We start from the raw sequence: 27739 nt of genomic DNA on the forward strand, positions 1-27739 counted from the left end.
TTTTCTAATTTTCTAATTTTATCTACAAATCAAAATTTGATTTTATAAAATCTATTTTGATTTTAAAAATGAAAATTTACTTAATTTAATAAATTAATTATTAAATAAAACTTAATTAATTTATTATCAAATATTAAATTAATTTTAACACATATCCATCTTTATATATTTAAATCATATTTAAATATATATAAATTCTCCTATTCCATTTAATTCTTAAATTAAATACGTAATTATATCTCATGTAAAATTCCCTTAATTCTAATTTGAACGTTTCGAATTAATTTATCACATTATTCTAGAGTTAGTTTGTTATGAGCTAGTAGGAGACCTCGCGGACCTATAGATCATGGGCTCCAACGATTCGAGATTAATTGGCTAAACTCATTAGACCAAATTAATCCCCATTCGTTAACTAATGGGTTATTCCACTAAAGCTCATAGTTGCACTCCCCTCACTGTAGATATATTATGTTCACATGAACCCTAATCAGCAAGTCGACCCTTCACAGGTTGTTCGTAATAATGTCTGGGTCAAATATTTATTTTACCCCCGAGATTACGTCTCTCAAGTCCCTACTGATTCTCTAATGAACAATTGGTTTGTGATCCAATCACCAAACCAAATTCTCTCAGCCAGTGAGAGGGTGGGGCCCGGTGGGGCCCCTTGTTCAAGACTTGGATTCAGTACTTGAGAGAACAACCTTTCTCCTATCCCTAAATCAGGTAGGCATGAACTCTGTCTTGCACCCTAGGTCCCCAACTATCTATCCGATCTTACCCCTAAAATGGGAGTCTCATTCAGCCGACTTGTTGAGCCAACCCTCAACTATGCAAATCTAAGAGCAATCCCGAATAAACAGAGTTCATAGTTAGCTCAAGATTAAGATTGAGTTACCTAGGTCATCTAGGTGAAATAGTCAATCTTAAATAGTAAACAACGTTATAAAATAAGAGCGACTTATTTCTTGGTCTGATCTTATGCAAACTCATTGCATAGGACGCCCCCACTCCTCATGTCATAACATGTATGAATTAGGATCACATCATATGTAGCACTTTACAACTTTTTATATGTAGCACTTTACAACTTTTTGTAACAATTACAGAGTAGGGCGCATCCAATGGTGTTACCAGAATAAGGTACCCAACCTCATTCATGTACCATAGATCATTTTGACTATTTACTCGAACCTTATCCACTCTTATGTCTCCACATAAAGTTCAAGTACTCATACAATAGTCATGAGTCTTAGTTTATTGGATTTAGATTTTCATACAATTTATGAGATCAATAACAAGGATATTGATAATAGAAAATGTTTATTATTTTACAAACTGCGAGATTTTAGGACATAAAACCTAACATATATGAGGTAAATTAAAACTTCCAACTTATCTATTATTTAGTTCTCTTACTGAATTATGCATCGGAGCAATTCTTTGTTGTTTTACATATCCTTTCTTTCTCAAATTACAAATTTATTGTTGTTGTCATGTGAAGGCCAGGTGCATTTTCCATTTTTCTTGGCCAAAATTTGGCATCAACAAGAAAGATAAGTGCTAACAAAGAATGATGAATTTTATGACATCTTGGTTTAAATTAATTGTTTTGTGGTGTGACTACGAAGTAGTCATAGACTAGGATGCTCTTGCTACTTAGTCTTCTGTTTGAATAACATTGAAAATTCTTGCTACACTATTACTAGTTGATAAAAAAAACGAATATTATACACCACAAGCCTCAAATATCTTAGATAGTGAGATGCACTTATTTTTAAGCTCTCGTTGATAACCATTTGAATTTCAGTTTTATTTATTTTTAAAAATTATTATAAAGATATGGTGATAAGATAACCATAAAGTTTAAAAAATAAGAAACAATGTTATCCAATGAACTTAAATAATTACTCAAAATTTCTGATTACCCAACATACTATTGTTTTTAAGCTCTAGTTCAGTTTTCTCCTCTTCTTTGTGTTTCACGGGTGCCATAGAAAGTCTTGACAATGCAGGACGAAATTGTGATGAGAAAAGAGGCAGAAGTAACGTATTTCAAAGCAATTTGGGGGAATATGCTCATATCTAGTGGGTAGTGGTGGGAGTCAAGTATGGAGGGTGATTGACTGGGTTGGCCAAAGCTTGATCCATTCATCGTGAACGCGATTTCTTCATCTTCTCCCCCATAAAGTAAAAGAATAAATAGATATTAACATTGACCAAAGATATGGAGTTTAGCAAGTAGTTAAATTATTATATATTAAAAAGAAAGAGGTGTGGTCTTGATTGATTAAACAAAAAGTGGTTGCGCGGAGGTGCATGTGCAGTCGGTGTTGATGTTTCAACGCCCGCCAAATAAGCACACACCATGTTCCAAACGTTTAGCCGAGGGGAAGGACAAGGTCCAAATGTCCCCATTGTATTTTAATTATTAATTTGAATTTACTAAAACAAAAATCCCCAATTTTGCTTCAAAGAAAGATTGAAATGGAAGACATTGACCACAAGCTTGAGGCGTCAAGATTTATTATATTGATGGAATCGGAAGGGGTGATGAGATTGTGAAGACGCCTCCCTCTCTCCTTAAAAGTCTCCTTGTGTATCCTATTTGTCTAAAGAAAAAAGATCGCGTCCCCTCTCTCTCCTTAAAAGTCTCCTGTATAGCCTATTTGTCTAAAGAAAAAGGGTCGCGTCCCTCCTTCCTTAAAACTCTCCTCTCCCTGTTGTGTTTGATTCGAAATCTTGGAAATGGAAGCGGTGCCCTCAGATGTTCCCCGACCCCGCCTGACGAAGAAACCCTCGTCTTCCTCTTCGTCGTTCCGGCTTCGGTGTCCGAGCCTGAACTCCCTTCGGCTGCGTCGCATATTTGACATGTTCGACAAGAACGGGGACGGCATGATCACCACGAAGGAGCTGGAACAAGCTCTGGGGCTTCTTGGGTTGGATGTTGATGAATCAGACCTGGATTTGACGGTCAAGTCCTTCGTCCAACCGGGAAATGCGGGTCTTCGGTTCGAAGACTTCGCAGCCCTGCACCAGTTCTTAAATGACACCTATTTAGAGGGGATGGTGGAGGATGAGGATGAGGAGGAGAAGAGGGAAACAAGCATGTCGTCGATGTCGCAGGAAGAGTCGGATCTAACGGAGGCATTCAGGGTATTCGATGAGGATGGAGATGGCTACATATCCGCCACCGAACTCCAAGTGGTTCTAAGAAAGCTGAGATTGGCGGAGGGGAATGAGATCGACAGGGTTCAGAAGATGATTCTGTCGGTTGACCGCAATCAGGATGGCCTGGTTGATTTCTTCGAATTCAAGGACATGATGCGCAGTGTTATCGTCAGGAGTTGTTGATTCCCCCTCCATCCTCCCACACCTCATCATCATCATCATCATCATCATCATCTCATCGGATCCCCTTGTCTTTCTATATTTCTATTTTCTTCTCTTCTCCTTTGCTTTGGGGTTTTCTATACAAATTAAATTATCCACCACCCAATATTATAATTCTTCCTTCAACCATGTATTGTATTAATAATTATTTAGTTCATACTTTCATAATTAATTCATGTTCACCCTCCACCCTCCTCCCTCCTCCCTTCCCCATGGGTTCTATATATAAAATACCCTCTCTTTCAAACCAACCAATGCCTATGCTTCTCTGTTATCTCAAATATTGCGGACTCTACTTTATTTCCGCTTCAATCAATAAATACTTAAAACTTTTATTATTGTTCTCCGCTTCAATCATATATATAATCTTCTTCTCCTCTTAAAAATGATCGAATTTAGAATGAATATTGAGAACGAACAGTGATAGTAATAGCAATATGTACTATCTGTTGTTGAAAATCCATATGAAAAACGACCGTCGTTTGTAGAACAAAAATATGTGATGAAGATGACAATACCATAACCTGCAAACGAAAAAACTAGGATCCTGAAGATGATAACCTGCTCTAAGGATACGACAATGGAGGATTTTTGCTGCTCTTGAATGATGGAATTGGATGGGGTAAATAAGAAGTGTTTATAGAGACGATACTAAAGGAAAATTGGGCATAAATAATATTTTTACAGTTTAATCAATGAGAGAAATTTATTACCAAAATCTATCTAAAATATAATCATGAGAGCTAAATGAGGGCTTCTATTGAAAATTAAAAAGAAAAAAAATGGGAATATTATGATACATAATTAGCCAACCGATAATAATATGTATGATTTATGAAATATTCAATATATATTAATTAAAGGAAAGAGACCGCAAAATAGAGGTAAAATTGAGTGAATATTGACGAAAAAAGGTACTCACCCATTTATGTGATATTAATTAACAACATACACAATATAAGCATGTATATGTTTGGATGGTCGTTTGCCAGAAAAAAGAATTTGCTAGCTAGAGACAAGACTTCAAGTAAATATATAGTTAATTGAAGGGATGTTGAATCCACCTTCGTAATTCGTATTCACTAGTATCGTATTGGGCCAACAGCCCAACACAATGCAGGCCCACCATTTCACCATTAAAATTTCAATGTTTGCATGCCTAACGCGTGTCTTCAATTCAAGGAAACCTTGAGATATTTATCAAAGGAAAACTATCCACAGAGACAGAGACAGAGAGTAAAAAGTGGTCAGTCTATCAGTAAAAGTGGTTATTCTAGTTCTCAGCATTCCATAAATTATAGTAAAAACTAAAATCCACTGGACTGAGTGACATTAGTTGCCAAAAAATTGGGAAATCTTTTACCACCATAAAATTAGCTTCCTTGGAAAGATGCGCCTGTTTGTCCGACACCCTCCATTCCACCTCTTCCCGGTTGTTCCTCTGGTTTTTATTTATTTTTTTTTTTCCTTCTCCTTTTTTCTCTCTCAATTATTTCGTTTTACTTTTGTCTCTTACAATTTTGTCTCTGAAGCGGTGAATACACAAAGCACTACATTGAGTCTGAGTCGGTAAAATAAATTTACGCTCCAAAACTTATAATTCCTTATAATTATAATTGTAAAAAAAAAAAAGAAAAAAAGGGAATTTGGCTTCCTTTCTGCAAATTCTCACTCACGACAGACCCCTGAGTGAGGCACCCCTTTCTTTCTCTCTCTTTTCCCTTTATTGGTGCTTCTGGCCTCTTTTTTCTTCCGCATCAACACCACCTGAAAACTCTATCTTCCTATTCTTTTGTTGGTTCAGATTCGGAATAATTAAAAGAAAGAAAGAAAAAAAAGGCCCAGATAATGTCAGGTTTGTATAATCCCAACTTCTCTCCTGCAAGAGCTGCTTCTCCTCAGATTAGAAGCAGCGGTGATGCTGACAGGTATCCATCCCAGATTCATTGTTTCATTCTACTCCCAAATTAAAGCAGATACCATCAATTTTTCTTCCCCCTCACTTTCGTTTCTCCCCATGTGATTATCTTCTTCTGATCTGTGTGGGGGGATTTTATTCTTTAGCCAGTACCTGTCGGAGCTGTTGGCCGAGCATCAGAAACTCGGACCCTTCATGCAAATCCTTCCTATTTGTAGCCGACTTTTAAATCAAGGTCTACTTTTCATTTTCTTTTCTCTTTACAACTCCACTCTCTCCCCGCAACTATACTTTCCTATATTTAGATCGCACCACCCAATCTTTGCCTGCTGCTTCCTTATAACTTCTTGGCAGCTCTTCTTTCTGTTTGTTTATTTATTTTATTTCATAACGCATGTATATCATGTTTTTCCATTTCCAATTTTCCACTCCCTTGGGTGTTGGGACTCCATGAGAATGAGATTGTTGCCGTCTGTGAAATCGTTTGCCTTTTAAATCTAGTAACTGTTGACATATATCTAATCCGAGATTTATATTTCCAAGTCGATTGTAAGGCCTATTTTAACCACATTACCCATAACTTACATGTCCCCCACGCATCAGGAACACTCTGCTTTATAATCTCAAACTCAAAATGCATCTATCGATAATCACATTTCAAGATTCTAAATGCTTGTTCTGGAGTACTCAGTATCTACCTTCCCTCCCCCCTAAAGTTGCCCATACAATGAATTGAATGTGATGATGGCATTACTGGCAACAGATTTGGTAGAGTAGTACCTTCAATTTTTACTTGGCAGAAATTTTTGATTGAAAAAGATGAAATATTCTTTATCAATTACTCTGCTTTAGTTGTTAGTAGTTTTAAGGTAGCTTGCTTTTGAATACTGTAACACTTTATATTCATGTCTATTTCACATTTCATCTATTATCACCTCTTAGTTGTTTTTAAGTCAAACTTTTTTTCCCTAAAGCATTTATGCAAGTGAGTTTAATTGACTCTAATTCACCTTTTCGCAAAATGTTCTGCCTTTAACCATGCTCTCGGACAGAAAAATTATGATAGAAGGCTGAGATCAGTTACAGAGTATTAGTAGAGAAATAGTGAGAGTATTATTAGGAATGTGGTTATGTGAGAAGTTTGTTCAAGTTTATGGTAGGATTTGTAGGCCGAATTTTGGGTATTAGTTTTGTAAGATAGTGATATCTTCTTGAAAGGCTATATTAACCAATGTAACTTTCTTCGATATTACAATATAAGTTCATTCTTATTATCTTATTTCCAATCTTAAGAACCCAAGAAACTTTCGCATCCTTCAAGGAAATTTCTCTTCCTTCTCGATCAAATTTTCCAATTAGTGGCCAAGAAACTAGCTTGCACCAAATGTTCTCTCTCCCCTAGAAGGACCTCCTCTAACACAGATTTATTAAGCCATCCCAGGAGTCCATTGCATTTCAAAAAACCAAATAAGCATCAATGCCTGTCATTTAATTTGTTCACTACCATACTCGATCACATTATTTGCTTAAAACATGTATTAAATCAATGTACAAATAATAGTTACTACTAACGCTAATGATCAGTAATCTTCTTTCTTTCTTTCTTTCTTTCTTTTTTTTTTTCTTTTTAGATCTGTTCAAAATAAAAATTCTCTCCAAGGAATAAGAAGGGGAAAAAAAAAAAAAAAAACTTAAAAACTTTTATGGAAGTCCATTTACCTGTACAACCCCTATTACATATGATAAGAAAAGGGCATAAATATTAATGACATACGAGGCAATTGTGCCGGCCAGAGCTTCAGACCTCTGAAGCATTCAGTTATCTTACATAAAAAACTAACTAAATATTTAGAAGCCTACCTAGACAGTGATACGTATCAAGTCTTTTTCTCAAATTGATGAAGTAACCTGGTATGATATATTTGACTCTGCCAATCCATGTTACTTACTTTTTCACATTCTAAACTTCGGAACTCTAGGTTTGTTTTACATATGATAAGTTCCTTTATGTGCAGATATTTGTTCAGGTTTCTGGAATGATGACCAAAGGTTATACTGATTTTCCATATGACGAGTTACTTTATGTGCAGAGATTTTGCGGGTTTCTGGAATGATGTCCAACCAAGGTTTTAGTGACTTTGAGAGATTACGACACAGAAGTCCTAGTCCAATGGCTTCTACTAACCTTGTGTCAAATATTTCTGGCACAGGTTTTGGTGGTTGGAATGGACTTCCTCAGGAGGTAAGTTTGGTCAGACAATTTTTCTGGACTTCCGAATATTGAATTTGTAAGACTCATTTGAACAGATCATCAATCAGAAGATTCTGGTGCTTCATGTTTTCTTTTTATTTGGTTGAAACTTTTCCAACTTAGAATTTACATACCAGCATATGATGCTCAATAGCTTTTGATGTTTTAGAGTTATAATAACATCTTGTCCCTAACTTCTTAAATGGTTAACTAAGAAACTTCAAGTTCTGGGAACTTTCAACAAGTATATGATTTTAGCTTCTTTTTTTTTTTTGTTTTTTGTTTTTCGTCACTGTACTTCACCAAGCTGCTTGTGGAATAGGCTGTAGCTTAGTCTACATAAAGCAGGAGTGAATTTGTGGGTGAATCTGTCTAGCCAGATTGGCAGAATTTGCTTCTTTGTCCTTAAGTCTAATCCTCTCTAGGCTGCATATTGAACAACTCAGGACCTAATTTGACAGTTTAGTACGCAGAGTAGGTCAGCACAATTGGATTGGAGAAATGTGCTCAAGTTGCTGAAATGAATGTGTATTAAATATTAGGAAACTATTTACAAGCTTTTGTATTCAAAGAAAGAACAATTGTTGTTCTCGAAAACAGGGCACGCCACACATGTGAGAACAAGCTATAGAAAAGAAAAAAAGAAAAAGGAAAAGGAAAAGGAAAAGAGAACCATCTTTAAGAAACAGTTAAATTGTTGTTCTCTAAACTTTTGTTCTTTGATAAAAAAACAAAAAAAAAAAAAAAAAAACAAACTATTTTCATATACATACTGTTCCTCTGTTCCTTTTTGTCTGTTTCGCATTTCTGACCCCCTACATATATTCATGGGCCTGGCTGGATGGCATCTCAAGTGATTAAACTCACAAGTTGTGTAGGAAGTATATCTCATAATTTCTGGACCGAGAATTAAATAAAAAATGGTTGTGGGAGCTAAAAGGGGTATCTTTGTGTAGGATTCTTGTTTTACTTTCAAGCAAGTACAGAGCTTTAAGTATTCACTCAAATCTTTGAATTGTATTCGATAAAATATTTGTTTCCTATATCTGTGTAAAATCTATGAGTTGTAGTATAATCCTGCTAGAATTCTGCCTCACGTTTTTCTTGAAAGTATAATCAGTTATTGATAACGGTGCAAATATGCTGGACAGTTCCCAGGGTGGTTTAATTTTTTAAGTTAAAACACCAAAGTTCTCGTTGCAGGTTTCACAGTGATGTGGAATCGGGGAACTTATATCATTTTAATTCTTGAATGGCATGTTTAGATGCAGTATGCTTATTGTTTCTCTGTCTCTCTGTAATCAGAAACAATTTTTTGTATTTAATATGGAATTGTTCTCTTCGAGTCTTGGGAAGGCAATAGAAACTCCCATCTTGTCTTAAACGTTTATCTTGACTTGTAGGCTTTCCAGAAAATTCCCTTTTGTTATATACGATGCCTACAACCCAAATTTGTGAAACTTTTATGCCTTAGACAGAAATATTATTGTGCAAGTAAAAAAAAAAAAAAAAAAAAAAAAAAAAAATTGGAGCACCGATGTCACTTGTTTTCCTTTTCACAGCCTAGGTTAAGTGGTAATCCGGGAATGACAATGGACTGGCAAGGTGCTCCTGCAAGCCCTAGTTCATTTACTGTAAAGAGGATTCTGCGGTTGGAAATTCCAGTGGACACATATCCAAATGTAAGTTCTATAAAGAAGTGTCTCTGTACGTGGTTTTTTAAATCTTTGAAGAATGTGGATTATTATAGAACTTTAATTTGTGTTGTTTCTTGGATGCAGTTCAATTTTGTTGGACGGCTTCTTGGACCCAGAGGCAATTCTCTGAAGCGAGTAGAAGCTACTACAGGATGTCGTGTGTATATCAGAGGAAAGGGGTCAATTAAAGATCCGGAGAAGGTATTTTGGGTGAAATTGCTTGGATGAAACACTTGTGTAGATTGTTCTCTTTGAGTTACCATTTAAAACTTTTACCATTAGGTGTTTCTTATTGTGTTTGATGATAATAGTATCTCTGCTTATGTTTTGAGTTATCTGGTTATTTATTTCTTTATCTGTGACCGTTTTAAACTCTCAAGGAAGAGAAACTCCGAGGAAGACTTGGTTATGAACATCTGAACGAACCGCTGCATGTCCTAATTGAGGCTGATTTACCAGCCAATATCATTGATATCAGGCTGAGACAGGCACAGGAAATTATAGAAGAACTACTCAAACCCGTGGTACTGTTTACTTTCCAGCCTAGTTCTTATCAAATTTAATTTATTTATGATAGAGATGGGTCCAATAGATGATCCATTATTTGTTGCATTCCATTCCCTTACTTTGTCAAGTGCATTGATAGTTCATTATATGCAATATATGTTGACAGAAACATGACCTTGGGTTAAGCTACATGGGTTTAGGTATTCTCGGAAGAAACTAGGCATATGAGTATGACTCAAACCCAATTCATGGCTGACGCCTGCAGTCCAAGAAGGGTTATTAGATTCATAGGAGTAGAAGGAATTAAAAGAATGAAAGGGAGATTGGTTGTCTGGACTCTGAAAGATGAAATGGTTTGTTTGTCAGTAGGGGGTAGGGGTGGTTCAGGCAACTCTGACAAATGATTCTTGTTAAAGTAAAAAAGAAAAGAAAAGAAATGGTTCTCCTTGATTGATGTAATCTAAATGTCAGCTACATGTGTATGCAGGACGAGCCAAATGATTATATCAAAAGACAACAATTGCGTGAATTAGCAATGCTGAATTCAAATTTCAGAGAAGAGAGTCCTGGCCCCAGCGGTAGTGTCTCTCCTTTCAATTCAAGCGGGATGAAGCGTGCAAAAACTGGTCGCTGAGAGCTCACATTACTGTCCAATACATTTTTCCTCTCTATTATGCAAATTGATCACTGAAATGCCTGCCACCAGGTTAGGGTTCAGTAACTAGCATAACTACAAAATTGGATGGTCAATATTCTTTTTTTTTTTTTTTGAGTTTATTTATTATTTATTTTTAAACAACAGAAAGTTAAGAGATGTCTTTTTGTTTTCCTCATTTCTATTTTGAGAGAGAGAGAGAGAGAGAGAGAGGTGTAGTGAGTAAAGATTGTGTATTTTTGTTTGGGGGGGTTCTATCTGGTGAGGTCGTTCTGTCACATAAACTGAATATAATTATTGGATTTATTCTTGTGTTAGTTACTTTTAAATAATGTGTAATATTCATTAAAGACACGCAATAGGAAGCAGATTTTAGAAGGCATTGCTGGAGAGACTGATACATATACTACTGTTTCTTTGATTGTATGTTCATGACAAACAATATTTTGAGTTGGGAGTCAAGACTCGAGGTGGATTTATTTGATGGCCAAGTATAAAAAAGGTATACTTAACAATGGGTGAATCCAGATCCTTGTGCCAAAGTGAAGTTAAGCTCCCAACAATTTAAGGCAAACCTTGGAAATGCAAATTATGTTAGGTACGGCTAGCTTTTCACGAGTATTTTAGGAGACTCAAATGTTCAAAATATCCGGATCTTGCATATTTCTAGAGATGAAATAAAGAACCTGCTGGTTCCTTTCAAAATTGATTTTTTTTCTTACGACGGAAATAAACAGCATTCCAGTTCTGTAACGTAATTTCATGTAATCTGCCGTGATAGTCTGAAATTAATAGCATATACAAAATTCAGCTCTGCAATACAAGAGTTGTAACTTGTAAGTGGGGGTTTCTTTTCCTGGTGCCTCCAAGTTTCCGCTTGTGGTTAGAAATGGGAAGATTGGAAAAATGGTGGGCGGTGGAAGGGACTGTACTGCTTCGGAATTCGAGCTCCTTAACTTACCAGGCGGGACAGTCATCTGAAGCAACCATGGTGCAAGAAATGAGCAGCTACTAGTGCATATCTGCTTCGAGCAGTTACGGTTGAAGAACTCAATATTGGTAAATATATCAGATGGACTCATGTCACAGAGAATGTCACCAAGAGATATGCGTTAATGGAGAAGGGGCAATCATTTGTTATCCTATCTAGATTGTAGGGGACAAAGTAAACATTCTCCTTGGAGGTTACTCCACTGCTCTCCAACGGTTTCTCCCAACTCTTTCCTCACTGAAGAGTCAAAACTATCACTGGTTGCCCTGTCCATTTAAAATATAAAATGTCACCTCCGATTCCTAGTCAAAATGTTACCTCATTATGATGTGTTAGAGTAAAGGTGCGGAGGTCCTGAGGTAAGCCTGAAATTGAGTTGGCACCGTCGACCATATAAAAAGATATATAAACTAAAATAGTTTATGCTATTCTTTTTTTAGAACTTTGTGTTAATCACCCATTGGAAAAAAAAAATCCTCTTTTGATTCGGATTATTTGTTTCTTTTCTTAAATTCAAACTTTAACCTAAACAAGATTATTATTATTTTCTTTTAAAAAATTAGTGCACACTTAATCAAAAGAATGTATTTGTTATTTGATTTGAAGATTTAATTATTTTCTCAATTTTAAACTTTAATTTTGACCAAAATATTTTTAACTATATGAGAATCCTCTCTTAATTCTTAAAAATCTTTTTTATTTTGATTTGGATGATTTAATTATAAATACGTTTTTTAAGATTTCATGATAATCCATGATTTATCCTCTTAAATTCAAAATTTAACTTAAATAATAATAATAATAATATCATTAAATTTTCTAACTATCTTCCTTTCGTTTAAAGAAAAATGTTTTTATTTTGATTTGGATAAATTGATTATCCTTTAAATTTCAAACTTTAATTTAAATAAAGCATTAAAATTTATTATTTGTAGATTTTGCAGTAGTTCTTCCTAATTCCAAACTTTATTTCAAACAAACATATCTTAGACAAATAAAAAAAATAGTGATGTGATACATAGCCACTCCTAGACCCAAAAAAAATAGTAATAAGTAAAAAAGAAAAAAAACGTTAAAAAATTAGAGTTACATCATATAACCCTATAATCAAAAAAATAATATTGAAAAATTAAGAAAATAATATTTAATAAAAATAATAATAACATGCCACGTTAACTTTTTGTTAAGAATTACTGAAAAACTTGATGTATGGACTAAAAGTGCTATCAAAAGTAGTGACAGAGCCACGTAAGGGCCAGGAGGGCACGTGCCCCTACTCAAATTATCGATTTTTGTATTGGCCGGGACGGAGCCGTATGACAGGAGAGTGTATACTCTTGAACTCCGGGAGCGAGACCTTATCTGAATGAAGAATGTGAGAGGTTTTTCATATAAACTATATGTAATATATAATAACATGTATTAATATATCACCATTTGATAACAAGGCCCCTCGTGGATCATTGGTAACTAAGCACGTTGTGAAGCGCACAACTCCCGATTTGAATCCTTCTGACATATTTTTAGATACTTTTTGGATAAACTCTCATAGACAGAAGTTCATAACTCACTCAGGATTGAGATCGAGTTACATATGGTACATATGGTTATCCTATGAAATATTAATCTCTTCAATTAAGCATTACAATGAAAGATTAAGTATCTCGTGGGATACCCCACTCGCATGTCTCCACATAAACGATTCGGATCACATTAAGTATCTTGTGGTCTGGTCAATCTTATTATATAGGATATTCCGACTCACATGTCTCCACATGAATGATTTGGATCACATCGTTTATAACACTTATAAAGTGGGGAATATTCATAATGTTACCCGGTAAAGCCTCCAATCTTATCCATATACTATAGACCGTTTAAGTTATTACTTGAAATATGATCCAACTGACCTTATCCATATACTATAGATCATTTAAGTTATTACTTGAAACATGATCCAACTGTATGTCCACTATATATTGTTCAACTCTCATGAAATAGCCTTGAATTTTTTCTGCAATGGATAATTAATTATTGCCTATTTAAAATAATCAAATTATTATATCAAATAACTAATTAACTATGAGGCTTTAGGGCATAAATCCCAAGTTTTCAGCAATTGAACTGTCTGTGGTTGAAAATCAATTTCAAAACTATATTATTGATTTTATCTATTGCAACAGCCACCGTAAAGATAACATTTTCTGCTATGAGTATTGTGAGTACTCGATTGCATATTGAATGGGAGATCAATTGATGAATGATTATCTTCTAGTATATATGATTGAGAAAATTTTATTTGATAAGTTAGATAATAAAATTATCATTAATTGATTTCAAAACATGAAAACTCATAGAGTTGTAGCGTATCAAATCAGTTAACATATGAATCAATTAATATCGTTTTACAATTCTTCAAAAAAAAAATTCAATTACATTTGTATGTATCGTGTCCCCTACATAAAATTTATGACTCTACCACTAATCAAAAGCAAATTTCAAGAGTAAATTTGTTGAGTTGAAAAACCCTTGAACCCTACGACATAAACCAAGCATTTGGAGGCCTAAATGTTTAATTTTTTTTCTAATTTTATTTGTTAAAAATTTTATCCTATCATTACTCAATAACATTTGTCTACTCCACCATTCTTTTGTAGTAAGATGAGATTTAGTTGTGGTACTCATAATTTTCTTTTGGATTGATGTTAAATCGATTTAAAGGTTTTAGAATTTGATATTAGGTGTTCGACAAAAGAGTTCCTACTTTTAAAATTACTAAGGTTTTCATATCAGTTCACGTGTCATGACCTTAGTTCTTAAGCACTGGCACAGTTAATGGAGTAAGGGTAACATAAAAGTGGAGAGCGAGACATGTGGCACGGCAAGCGTACAAGGCACTAGTGCACAGAAGCTTCCAGCACGCCTGACAAGCACAATGCGAACGAACATGCAAGTGCAAGCTAAGAGCAATATCACACTAGATAATGGGCAATAGGCACAACATACAAATGGGTTATGTGAAAAATGTGGTTTTTGGTCTCAACTTAGGGTTGGCAAAATTTTCCTAGGATCGGGTCCCCATGGGAACTCACCCCGATCGGGGCGAGGAATCCCCGGTTTGACCGGGGATGGGGTCAAACTAGGAAAAATTTTCGGGACCCCATCCCTGACCCCGACACGATTAATCTCTGACCCCAATTTGATATATTTATATTTTTGGATTGGAGTCCAATATTAAATATCAAATCAAATCCTCTACCATAATGTATAGTGTTGGATTGGAGCCCAATATTAAATATCCAATTTCTAACTCTAAGCCCAAGAAATCAAGTCCAAACTAAAAAAAAAAAAAAAGACCTAAATTGAATATGGTAGAGGATTCCCTGCAGGGAACTAGTAGAAAAATTCCCGCAAGGAAATGGGAAATTTCCGCCTTCAAATGGCGGGGATGGGTGTGAAATTCCCCCACAGAACAGGGACGGGGATACCCCGCCCCTCCTCGGTCCCATTGTCAATCCTATGCCAACTAACTTAATTGACATGAAGACCACTTTGGATGTGCAAACGAGTGAATTAGTTAAAGTTGGTAATTGTCTAAAATTATGAGTAGTTATCCGAGTAGTGTGCATATTGGTAGTTATCAAACATAGTGGTGAGTGAGTAGTTAACTAAAATAATGGTGAGTGGATAGTTGCACAAGATGTGGCTTGTTACTCAAAGTAGTGGGTATTATCTAAGAACCTAGGTAATTGTTCGAGGTAATGGGTAGTTGCACTAGGTAGTGGAAGATTACCAACATAATGGAGAGTGAGGTCCTAGATTATAAGAACGTGAGTGGTTGTCAAGCTCCACTAGCCCATTCATCTAAGAAATCTCTCCAACCTCATCCTTCACCATCGTTTATACATAAGGAATGGCTTGTGGATGGTGCAGGACATTTCTTGGAAAAGATGTAATTTCTTGTGGGAGTGATTCCTTGGTGGAAGACATTCCATGAAAAGGGAATTCCTTTTGTGAAGACTTTTCTTGGGAGGAAGTTTTTCCTTGCAGACTTAAAAAATAACGTTGAAGTCTTGTTGTAATCCATCCAGGGGTGTTATGGAAATCATGGCATGCACCATTAGGTTGTATACATTCCTTTTTCACATTGTAAACGTAAAAAGTTGGGAGTGAGTTTTTTTGTAATGTTGACTAGTGTTATTCTACTACTGTAGGTATCGTTCATGATGCATGAAGATGAATACTTGATGACATTCTTTATTTAAGCATGTGGGACAAAAAGATCTCATGAGCGAAGTAGTGCAAGAGTCACGACCAAAGTGACATTGTGAGAGCATCTATTCTGCAAATTAACCTTCAAAAACCTATTCCATAAATTAACCTACACAAAAAAACCGTTTTGAAAAAGGGGAAAACTAAAGTAGAGAGAGAGAGAGTATCCCTAATCCGTATGAGTTGATGGCAAAACAATCAATATCCAAATAAATCCCCTAACACCACTTACCTAAAATTTAATATCCTACCAATTTTTTTAAAACCCAAATGTTGTACAATCAGATAATTTTTTCTGAAGGTAAATTTTTTTAAAGCTGACTCAAACACTTACAAATATATTATAAAAACAACACACACAAATAGTTCTTTAATTATCCTAGAATTACTATTATTTGAACGAAAACGTCATACTAAAAAGCACAAATACTTCTAATTGGGTAGAGAATTGATATTAAATACGTATACATCCAAATACTTGTTTGATACATGATTTGAAATATTTGATTTTTTTAATTTTTTTTAATTTTCAAATACGTGTATTTGCTTCTAAATACGTTAAGGGGATACATTGAGTCATTTTTTTATTTGTGTTTCAAAATGATTTAAAATCATCAAAATCACTTTTTCATTTTTAAAATCACTTAAACACACTTTTAGTTACTTAAAATTAATTTAGTTTCCAATTTTACACTTTTAAATGCAATTTTTATATCATCAAAATTAATTTTGAAAGATTAAACATGTTTCACAGTGATCTTGAAAATGGAAAAAAAAAAAAAAGTGATTTTAACCATTTTAAAATCACTCCTAAACATAAAAATCCACTTAAATCGAGTCATCCAAAACAAAATAAATTAAAAATGATAAAAATATAAAAAGTTAAAAGAAAAAAAAAACCTAAAACATAATTAAATCATCATTCTTCTCTTCTCATCTCTCTCAATATCTAAATCATGATTCACACCCCCACAACTCCACTCAATGTTATTGAATTTTCTTTTCAACTTTCCATTCTCTTCTTGAATTTATTTTAATATAACTTAAGATAAGCATTAGAACAATTAGTTGGACATTTTCATATACATATATTTTTTTTTCATATTCAATGTATCTGTATCTTAATTTTTTTAGAAATTGACGTATCTATCATATCATATTGCATCTATATCCTATATATATATCTATGCTTCTTAGGTCATATATGTTATTGTCTTGTCCAAAAACCGTTGGCCATAGCCTAGTTCTTTTCATTTTTAAAAAACTACTTGAAATTTCAAAAATGATTTTCATAACTAAAGACTAGATGGATTATCAAGCAACCTCGTTTTGAGAAAAAAATGGTGGGAGCGGGGATAATGATCACCAAACATGCCAAACACATCAAATAATTATTTGGCACTTAAAATTTTATTATATTGATTCAAAATAAATGGAAAGATAAGATAATTATATCAACTGAACTATATCCATATAAGCTTAAGATTTCTTTTTTACCTAATTTTTATAAGAATCAGAATACTAGGTTATATAAGATGAAATTTCATTAATTAGCTCAAATTACTTGAAGACGGAGTCTGAAAAGTTCAAAGAGCATGAAATGGTGGATTTTGAATCGCACAATAATTAGGTATTGGAAAGAATGCCTTTAAAAAGATCAATGGCACAAGTCATCTATCATCTTAAGCTTTTTTTTTTTTTTTTTTAAATACCTGGGGTTTGCTCTCTTCATTTCTATCTCGCGTAAAAAGTGAACTCCTGTATAAAAGAATTACTCAGACTTGAGCTCCTGGATGACCCAAAAATAGGATTGCATTTCTATCAGCTTTTGCCAACCAGGTCAGCACCGCTTACATATTTGGCCATAAATGATATCAACCGATAAGGAGCCCCAATCAAAGGAGCATCTGAAAGCAGCACATCTTGCTCATCGCTCCCTGTAGCTGGCAGTTCTCGGTCCCTGTTCCTATCTTCAATTTCATGCAACGGAGTTTGTTCGATTTCTCCTGCCGCCATAGGCATTGAAGATTTTGAAGCCAGAAAATCGTTGTCCAGGTCCACAAAATCACTACCAATGCTATGGTTGTGGATTGGAACAGATTCTAATGCGTCCAAACTTTTACTTGATGTGACGCTATTCAGAATCAAGGGCGGCTCAGGATCGTTGAAAGTGGCAGTGCCGGTCGCTTCTTTGGCCATCTGGTCAGGCTCCACGCCTGAAGATAGTTCAGTCTTCGTAACTCTTTGAAGCTCAACAAATAACCCATTCACCTACAATATCAAGTGCGAGTTGTTAACCCCCAGATAAAGCAATGACCATAATTTCATAACATCTGAAAGAAAAGGATTTTTATCAAGCTACTCTGCATCTAAATATAATATTACTCTATCATAAAACATGATATCAGGAGTTCAGCAATTTTGCTCTCTTTCAATGCATGTCAGTTCAGATCAAACTATAGAAAAACATTTCCGAAATGAAATTAGGCATGAGGAAGTATCACAAATGTGCACTATGGATATTATAGAAATGAAATTAGGCATGAGGAAGTATCACAGTTGTGCACTACGGATACTATAGAAATGCTATTACCTTCCCAATAAGCTCTGCATTTTCTGTAATCAATTTATCAACCAGAATACGAGCTGCATCCACTTGTGAACTCAACATCTCCTGCTCATCTCGTACACATTGACATGAGGTATACAAGGAGTAAATAATTATCCTTGCACTATAATTCAGGGAAAAAGAACAAAAACAAACATCTTAAAGGAGGTCAATAAGTTATCTCCCAAAGGAGAATTGTCTACAGCTTGGTTTCAACAGATCTTGTGAAGTTCTTCTAAGGGACTTTATTCTCAATGCAAACATAAACTTGTAAGTTTGACCATTTAATAGATGGAGGATAAAAAGTTTACCTTTGTGACTCGACCTGAAGAGTGCATGTAAGTGGAAGATAATTTTCTCTCAAGGTTCAGAAGTTTTGACTGATAATCAGCAACGTTTTCCGTCAGTTGTTTGTTTTCTTGCAACAGATCACGTCTTTGTTCTTCCAACTCCACAACCTGTCAAACTTTGTTTTCAATTCCTCATCAGAACAAAAAGTAGTGTCCTATGCTGGCAGCTCGTAAATGAATGAGCATGTACCCATAAGTAAATACATGGTCTTGTAGGATAAGTTTCAAGTTAAAGCCACCAACATCCACCCGACCCTATTCAACTTGTTACTAATTCTTCCAATGAACATGGTGACATCACAATCAAAATTGGTGGTTGTTTGCACAACCAGAAAGCAACTGAAAGAGATAAAACTCGTGTTTACTTTATGAAATTGGTTAGTGGATTACTTAAGTTAATGAAGCAGCATACCTGTGCCTGTAACCTAGAGATGTCCTTGTTCTTATCCACTATCGTCTCCCAACTTGATTTCTGTGTAAGGAAAAAAACCCACTTCAGTAAGAATATAATCCCCTTATAATGACAGCACACAATGAGAACCCATCGATCGTGGATCCAAAATAACATATATAATCAAGCTAAAGACTGCCCACAATTTCGTCCACCTCCCCAATTAATAAAAACTAAAAACCATATTTGTGAAACTTAAAAATTTAATTAACTCGTTGATGAATAGCTAATCTAGCATCAATCATTTTGCATATAATAAACCTATCAAACCAAATTTCCCCAGTCCCTAAATGTTCATTGAGCATATAAACACAAACGAAGTTGGATGGTAGAGAAGAATTTGCAAATAATCACCAGTCCATCTAGGAGTCATTAGCTGGTTAGAGATTTAAGAAACTGATAAATCACTTAACCCAAAAGCTTGAGGGGATGGGTTATAGTATTTGTCCACAATCAACAAGCATATAATGGAGAATGATTTTTACTTCCTTTAGTGAAAAAGGCCATTGGTCAGGCAAGGGATGATTTCCCACATTTTAATGTTGAACAGGGTCAATTCCAGCATAAAAGGATGTTCACTGGGCTAGGGGATCAAGCCCCAGTATCCCTCTTGTAATGAGTGTGCCATTATAGTCTGATGGTTGGTTACTCCTAAGCTCAAGCCCTTCAGCTTATTTTGTACTGAGAAGACACGAGGAATTGTAATGTTTGCTAACACAAGCGCTTCACATCACCACCGAGGTTGTGATATGACGACTGTTGATAATTAGAATTTATTGATCTCTTGAATAGCTCACAGTAAGAGGAAAGAGACAATTCTCAGGCATTTCAATAGGCATGAGCCTCTCCCAGAAGCTACTGCACAGCAAACAATATCTTTTCCCAACACATCAGCTATTATCTAACCACTCAAAAAAAAAAAAAAAAAAAAAAAAAAAAAAAAAAAAAAAAAAAAAAACCCCAAACGGGCCCCAATGCCACCCACATTCTACAGGTGGATTGATTATTCAAATTCCCACCCCCATTCTTGTGGTTCTAAAAATTTCAAAATACCAGTACATTGATTGGCTAAGGAATAGTGAAATCATATGGCATCCGCAAATCAACTTCTACAAATAGAGACAAGGTGTCTGTGAGTTTATTTTGGAAAGATCTAACTAGAACTTAGGAGAGTACTTTGAAGTTTGAACATAGTATCACTGTCACCTATTACCCCAGACTGATAGTCAAATGGAGGTAAATAGACTTTCAGAGACATTATCTAATAGAAGTCACATCTGTCAATAAACATAGATGATAGAAGGGATGTGGAATTTAACTAAGCAACTCGATAATTCTCAAATCTCAAATTATAATTTACAATCAAGATATTTGAAGAAGTTGGCAAGTAGATTTCATCAGCCTCCCTCCATTTTGGAAACAATGGGCGAGATTTCTTATAAGTTGCAGCTGAACCAATGTTTGGAATAGATCTCACGTATCTCATATCAAATCTCATTCCTAATTCCTTGTACTTGCCTCATTGTTAACTTTGGGCTTGAAGCTCAACTATAGTCAATGGCAACGCTAGATACTCAAACATCAATAAACTCAAACAGTGTGTTTTCGAATTTCAAGGCAACACATGACTCAGATGAAAGGCAAGCAACCTCAGGAAATTGGCCAACAAGCAACCTCAAGTGGTAATGCATGAACAATTACCAACTTTAACGTAGCTTAAATGATTATTGGTTAAGGCAACCACAACCTCCCTTATAGGTTGAACTCGAATCTCCACCCTCATATTTGTAAAGTTATTATAATATGAATCAATAGAGCAATGTCCATCATACTCCTATTAACACTTGAACCAACTCCTATCCTCTCTGCATAATTAATAATATTAAGAACCATGTAGCTTTATATCCCAAAAAAAAAAAAAGAAAAAGAAAAAGAAAAAGAAAGAAAGAAAAACCACATAACAGGGCTACAAATCAAAAAGAGGAGAAATCACACCATGTTTCTATCAAACATCAACAATATATCGATTACCTCATTAAGAATCAATGAAGCTTTATCTCTCTCTAGAAGCTCAATTGTGTCTAATAACCTGGCCTTCATAATGATAATACAAAAGGAAGAAATTTAGTGACATACCAATAAGTTCAGGGAAATTAATAGAACAAATAACTGTGCATGTTGACGAGGAAAGCTGAAAAATAAGTAGCGATTAAATCACTTGGTAGAGGAAGGAACTATGTAGCATAAAAATATTACCCCTTCTAAATCCAAGGCAGTCTTGTCCTCTTGTAAACTTCTAATTTTATCCATTAATGCTGCCTGCAGATTGAAAACAATGGAACCTCAATCTCTAAAGAGGTAAATAGGATAGAACAAGGAACCCACAGATGCATTAAAAAAAAAAAAAAACAAAACAAAACAAACAAAAAGATAAACTGTAATGTAATGCAAAAATGAATGTTGTATGGAGGCATGACCGATGCTAAAAAACCCCATCTAGACACTAACACCTTCAGGATGCCACATCGAGTCTCAATTTTTTCTTATATTAATTAAAAAAATATGCAGCGTTCTCCAAAAGCCTGCTCTAAAAGAATCTCTTACAAAGCTGACATTTCTTTTACTTCTCTCTCTTTTTATTTCTAATACTATGGATTTCCATATAAGACATTCTTATTTTTATTTTCATATTAAGCGCTTGAGAATATAACAGAAGTTCTTGCTTGCTCTTTTTGCACTTCACACATGGGTCTAGAAAGTTATTGCTCTTCAATGTGCCTCCTGCTTTTAAAAAAATTAAATGTGGCCACTTTAAAATTTAAATGATTAGATTGGTGCACAGGAAAAAGATATTTTAAGAAAAAGCACCTCTTTTTGAAGCCATGAGTGTTTTTCACTCTCATATTCTACAAGCTTCAACTCTAAGTCAGCCTGCAATAAAAAATTATTTGAGAAAAACACACAATTCTGAAAGCAAAGGTAAGAACAAGCACATAGATCAGTTACTTGAGGTCTCGTTTGATAACGATTTGGTTTTTAGTTTTCTTTTCTTTTTAAACTTATGTTTGTTTCCTCCCAATTGGTGTACCATGGTTTTCACATTTCTTAATGATACACTTGAATTCTTAATCAAATTCTAACCAAAAAAAAAAAAAAAATGTTTTTGAAAATTACTTTTGTTAGTTTTGAAAACTTGGTTTGGTTTTTGAAAACATTGGTAGAAATGGATACAAAACAAAGGAACATATAGGTAGAAGTAGTGTTCATAAGCTTAATTTTCAAAAACCAAAAACCAAATGGCTATCAAATGGGGCTTGAATGTTTGCAAAAATTGATTACCATTCTTTGTGTATGTATGTTGTTTTCCTCATGTAAATGCTTAATTGTATCCTCCTTAGCCTGCAAGGAAATAAAAATAGCATTAGTAGGGGAAGAAAATACCGTATTGTCATTAATGGAATTTGTGCAATTATGAAGTCTCCTTTTCATGTGCAAGTGAAAAACTTTCCTTTCTCAAATGTTTGATTGTTTCTTCTAAGACGGCCTACAAAAACCAAGTTAAGTGTAGTTCTAATATTAGTAATGAATTTAGATTACATGGATTTTGAATCTTCATTTATTTTGATCTGCGGAGACCTTGGGTATGAAGACAGAGCGAAGGCATCAATTGTTTCAGGGTTGCTGTCTGGTCTTTGGTAAGATAGTATGCATGAGATTCAAAGATGGAGCTTATTCATGTTTATAAAATAAGATATATGAACAAAGAGAAGGGTCTGCACATGTTCATGTCATCCACTACATCCAGCAGCTTGCGATGAATCACACCACCCAATTATATAGATAAGTGATGAACCATAATCGAATAAGACAAACATACATCTTTTGTTCCACTGATATGCTGATATGAAAGATCTACTGCGTCAGAAATTGGATTTTGATCATTCAGTCCATTTCTCATGTGAGTATCATCCACAGAAGTCGATTCTGATACAATCAATTCATCTTCTGAGGTTCTAATCTGCTGCTTCTTCTTTTTCTTGTTTTTTCTCTTCTTCTTTTCATTGTCCATTCTCTGTTTAAATTAAAATCCGATCGATGCAAGATCCAGAAAGGGGAGAAGAACAATAATTTTAGACTCTCTTCACTTTACCTGAGAACAAAAAAGCAGGAAAAAGTAGTGCAGATTAATCCAATTATCCTGACATTGTTAGCAACAAGAACCTTCAATCTTGACAGGAATTGAGGAATGGAGAAACAAAAATTAAAGCACTACTGTTAACTCCGTACCAGACTACCAGTTTGATAATCGAAACATGAGAAGGAAAAGAGTAAACGAATTATGAACAGTGTAAGGAGAAAGAGAGATTGGTTTTCTTTTTATTTGGGTTTATTTGCACAGGCATTGTTACTAAAAAGAACCTTCGATCCTCATAAGAATTGACAAGTGCAAATTGGTTAGCACATCGAATGTAGGAATAAGAAGAGTAAATACGTTGAAAACCCAAAGCGATCTCGAAATCCAGATGACAAGGAAACAAACAAGAAGAGAGTTACCGGGCCCTAGTCCCTGACGATAAGTCCACCTAAACCTAATTCTCAGAAACAAAAACAAACAAACAAACAAACAAGAAGAGAGTTACCGGGGAAGACACCGCCCACAGCCTACTTGTCTCGAGAACAGAGGAAACCAATATTCGCGGTCTTCAGTAAATCGCTTGGAGACATTGTAATTTAGAGATTGCCAGCCAAACAAAATAATAGAAGGGAGATTCTCATAAATAGAAAAATAAGAAAACTATTTATACAAATACTAAAATTTATAATAAAACTAGATTATCTATACAATCCAAATAAAAAGACTAAAAAGCTCTTTAAACACCAAACACGCTCATGAAACTTAAGTCCAAAATTTGACCCATTCGTTAAAAAACTCACCGGAAACTCCTCCTCCTACTCTATTTATTGTTTTATTGTTAGTTCAAAAATGTTAATTAGAATGGCAATGATAGATAATTGAAGACCAAATTATAGACAAGTTGATAGTAGTTTTTGATAGTTTTGTTGCTAGTTCCAAAATAGTAAGTAGAATGATAATCATAGACAATGAAAGGTTAAGTGATAGACCAAGTGATAGTACACTCTCATCATCTATCACAAATATGTTGGGAATGTCCTAAATTCGCAGTTCGTAAATGTTGTTAACATATTCTATTTATCAATAACAATGTTGTTATGTTTTTATTCAATAAATTACTATTTATATTGCATCTTTTTATAAAAATCCAATTAACAAATCCATGACTATAACATGAATACTTTAACTTTATATGGAGACATAAAAATAGATTAAGTTTTAACATATAGCCAAAATGGTCTATAAGTATACGGATGAGATTGGGTACTTCATCTAGTGACACTATTGGATGTAACCCATTTTGTATATTGATACAAATGATGTGATCCAAAAATCATTCATGTAGAGATATAGATATGTGAGTGGGGACATCCTGTGCAATGAGTTTGCATAAGACTGGACCTCGAAATAGTCATTTTTCTTTATAATAATTGTTTACTATTAAAACTGACTATCTCAAGCTCAATGACTTAGGATAACTCGATCTTAATCCTGAGCTAACTATGAACTCCTGTTTGTTCGGGATTATCCTTTGATCTGTATAGGTAAGAGTAGTCCAAAAGCACTGCTCAATAAGCCTCCCATTTTGGGGATAAGATTGGATAGATAGCTGGGGACATAGTTTTGCAATATGGAACTCACTCCTACCTAATTTAGAATTAGCAAATAGGTTGTTCTCTTAAGCGTTGATGTCTTGTCTTGAACAACGAGGCCCCACCCTCTCATGAAAGAGAGGGTTATGATTTATAAATTGAACTATAAATGAATTGTTCAATGGAGGATCAGTGGGAGCTTAAGGAGCAAGATGTTTTTATAAGGATACAACAGTAATTTTTTACCCAACTATAAATACAAACGGTTTATGAAGGATTGACATACCGATTATGGTTAAAATGGACAAAAATATATCTAGGAGAGTACAACTATTGAGCTATAGTGGAATGTCTTGGTGGTTAACAAATAGTAATTAATTCAGAGTTTAACCAATTAATTACAAATCGTTGGAGCTCATGATTTGTAGGTCCATAAGGTCCCTCTACTAGCTCGTAATTTGGATTAGTAAATTGAGTAATCTAGATGAGATTTAAAATTAGGGTTTAGAATTTGAAATGTTCAAATTCAATTAGGGTTTCTATTTATTATATTCGAAATAATAGAAATGTTTAATTTTATCAAAAATTAAACAAAATTGGAGGATCGATTAATGTTTAAAATATGATTTAAATATTAAATGTATAAAATTAATTTCATTATAGTGGAATTATTTTTTTTATTAATTTAATATTAGATATTAAATTAACAAAATTAATTAAAATGTTTAATTAATTAGTTTTATTTAAAATTAATTAATTTAAATTTTATAAAAATAAATAAATTGGTTTATTTAAAAATTGGTTTTAGAAATCAATTTTTTAAAAACTAATTTGAAACAAAACAATTTTGAAAACTCAAAGTGGAGATTTCCAAAAATGTGCAAGGCACCTTATTCATCCAATTCCATTTTCTCTGTGAAGTAGGAGTTGGCCTTCATGCAAACTATGAATTTGCATGATGAAAACTTTATAAATTAAAATGTTGGGCTGAATAATGAGATTAAGCTTTCAAGAACTCCTTTAAGAACTATGTCAAAATCGTAACCCTCCAAACTCTCTTCATATCTTCATAAAATCTAGCTCAATTTAGTGTTTCCAACACACAGTCCTTGCAAGATAGTAGAGAAGATCTTCGTAGTGGTCTACTTGTAGATTGACGCACTTTTACGTGGAACTTAGCTGGTGTTGAATAAAGGTATTGTGTTTAGCAAACTATTCTATAAAAGTTACTTTGAAACATGTTTTAAACTCAAATTAAGTATAATTAGAGTGCTTATTGATTCTAATTTTTTCTGTTGCATGTTATTATACTCTATCAATTGGTATCAGAGCATGTTTAAGCACTCAATTGACGTTAATTTGAGTTTGGTGGGTGTTTTTCATAAGCTGCATGAAAATGGTGAACTGATATGTTTTTTTAGTGTTTTGGCATTTGATTCTTTTCAATTATGTTGTAACTCTTGTAATTGGCTCTTGTTTAATGGGCCTTAATGTGTGTTTAAGTGTCTGTAATTCGTTTGGAGTCATATGAGTTGCAATTAGGATGTAATTGAAGAAAGAAGTGAAGATGGTCGAAGCAGCAGGAACTAGAAATTCAAATTTCTACCAGATACTCAATACTCGATGGAATACTCGATGGCATACTCGATGATATTTCATGAAATACTCGATGCTGTTGGGGATGATGTCCTAAACTTTCGTTGGGTCCTGTAGTTTGTAAACACAATTTTGAACAAACGCTTGTAATGTATATTAATATGATATGTTCTTCACTTCTGTCTATGAACATTGGATGTTTTATTTGCTTTACCATAAACCAATAAACTAAGATCCCTGGTCGTCGTTTGTAACTTAAGCATGTATGTGGAGACATACAGGTGGATCATGTCTTAAGTGATAACCAAGATGGTCTATAGTATATGGATATATAAGGGAAACCTTATCCTGGTAATGCTACAGATGCGGCCTGTTTTGAAGAATAGTTACAAGTGTTGTGACTTGCTACAGATGGTCTGATCCTGATCATTCATATAGAGACATGCGAGCGGGGACGTCCTATACAAAGGAGTTTGTATAAGACCGGACCACAAAGTGTTATAGTCTCGTTATATAACGTCGTTCATGACAGAGACTTAACTTCACTAGGATGACCATAGTTAACATGACCTCAATCCTGAATGAGTTGGGAACTCCTACCTTCGAAGGCGATCCTTTGATTTGCATGGGTGCGAGTGGCTAGATCGCCAACTCAAACCTACCACTTTGAGGATTCGTCTGATTTGGGAGCTGTGAACTCAGCTACACAAGATGAAATTCACTCCTTCTTTGAATCAGGGGTAAGTAGATAGATTACTCCCATAAGGGCTGATTCCAGGGCTTGAACGATGTGGCGCTACACACCTTCTCATCGCCCGATAGGTGTCCACACATAGTAGGACTATGTTGTATTGTTCATGAGAGGGATCAGTGGTACTTAAAGAGTTAGATATAACTACATGGGCAAAACGGTAAATTGGTCCAGCTGTACTTACGAGCATCTATGAAGAGTTATCGTACTGTTGATTGGTTATATCCGATGGACACAGAAATATATCTGTGGTGAGAAGAGTGCAGTTGTCGGTCTTTAGTGGAATGTCTGACAGTTAATGGATGGTGGATCTCGTAGCTAAAGAGTTTAGTCAGCTATTCACGTACCGTTGAAGCTTCAAGCCATAGGTCCATAAGGTCCCCTTGGTAGCTGAATGGATTCAAGTTGTGAATCAGTTTTTGAGTCAGCTTAAACTGTTCAAATTGACAAGAGGAAGCTCGATTATATATGATATGATTGAACGGGTCAATTATATATGATATGACTAACATTATGTATAAGATACATTATTTAGAGAAAATGGATATAAATATAATTTATATCTAGTGGAG

The 27739-nt window shown here is 34.5% G+C and overlaps 3 protein-coding genes across 7 annotated transcripts; 2 read left to right on the forward strand and 1 right to left on the reverse strand.

The window, feature by feature from the left end:
• The first annotated feature begins 2289 nt into the window (after positions 1–2289).
• CML42 (calmodulin like 42) lies at positions 2290–3731 on the forward strand. Its single transcript, XM_039049083.2, has one exon. It carries the CDS (start codon positions 2749–2751, stop codon positions 3352–3354), a length of 606 nt encoding a protein of 201 aa, XP_038905011.1. The 5' UTR covers positions 2290–2748; the 3' UTR covers positions 3355–3731.
• A 981-nt stretch (positions 3732–4712) lies between these two features.
• On the forward strand, positions 4713–10750 carry LOC120091175 (KH domain-containing protein At3g08620-like). Its single transcript, XM_039049074.2, has 7 exons — positions 4713–5321; positions 5458–5546; positions 7402–7553; positions 9125–9244; positions 9344–9460; positions 9640–9783; positions 10254–10750. Exons 1-7 carry the CDS (start codon positions 5242–5244, stop codon positions 10398–10400), a joined length of 849 nt encoding a protein of 282 aa, XP_038905002.1. The 5' UTR covers positions 4713–5241; the 3' UTR covers positions 10401–10750.
• A 6460-nt stretch (positions 10751–17210) lies between these two features.
• LOC120092047 (uncharacterized) lies at positions 17211–23954 on the reverse strand. 5 transcript variants are annotated; one of them, XM_039050239.2, is made up of 10 exons: positions 23734–23954; positions 22971–23243; positions 22433–22492; positions 21962–22024; positions 21350–21412; positions 21125–21187; positions 19055–19114; positions 18604–18750; positions 18278–18358; positions 17211–17955 (listed from the first exon to the last, which is right to left on the reverse strand). In XM_039050239.2, exons 2-10 carry the CDS (start codon positions 23160–23162, stop codon positions 17506–17508), a joined length of 1179 nt encoding a protein of 392 aa, XP_038906167.1. In that variant the 5' UTR covers positions 23163–23243; positions 23734–23954; the 3' UTR covers positions 17211–17505. The 5 variants fall into 5 exon arrangements, with proteins under 5 accessions (XP_038906167.1, XP_090162806.1, XP_038906170.1 ...); XM_090306680.1 differs by having other exon boundaries at positions 22433–22637; positions 22730–23243; positions 23734–23798; XM_039050242.2 differs by having other exon boundaries at positions 23648–23734.
• Between the last annotated feature and the right edge of the window lie 3785 nt (positions 23955–27739).

Source organism: Benincasa hispida, chromosome 11, assembly GCF_027475165.1.
Source record: "Benincasa hispida cultivar pf3 chromosome 11, pf3_genome.v1.1, whole genome shotgun sequence".
Taxonomy (NCBI): Eukaryota; Viridiplantae; Streptophyta; class Magnoliopsida; order Cucurbitales; family Cucurbitaceae; genus Benincasa; species Benincasa hispida.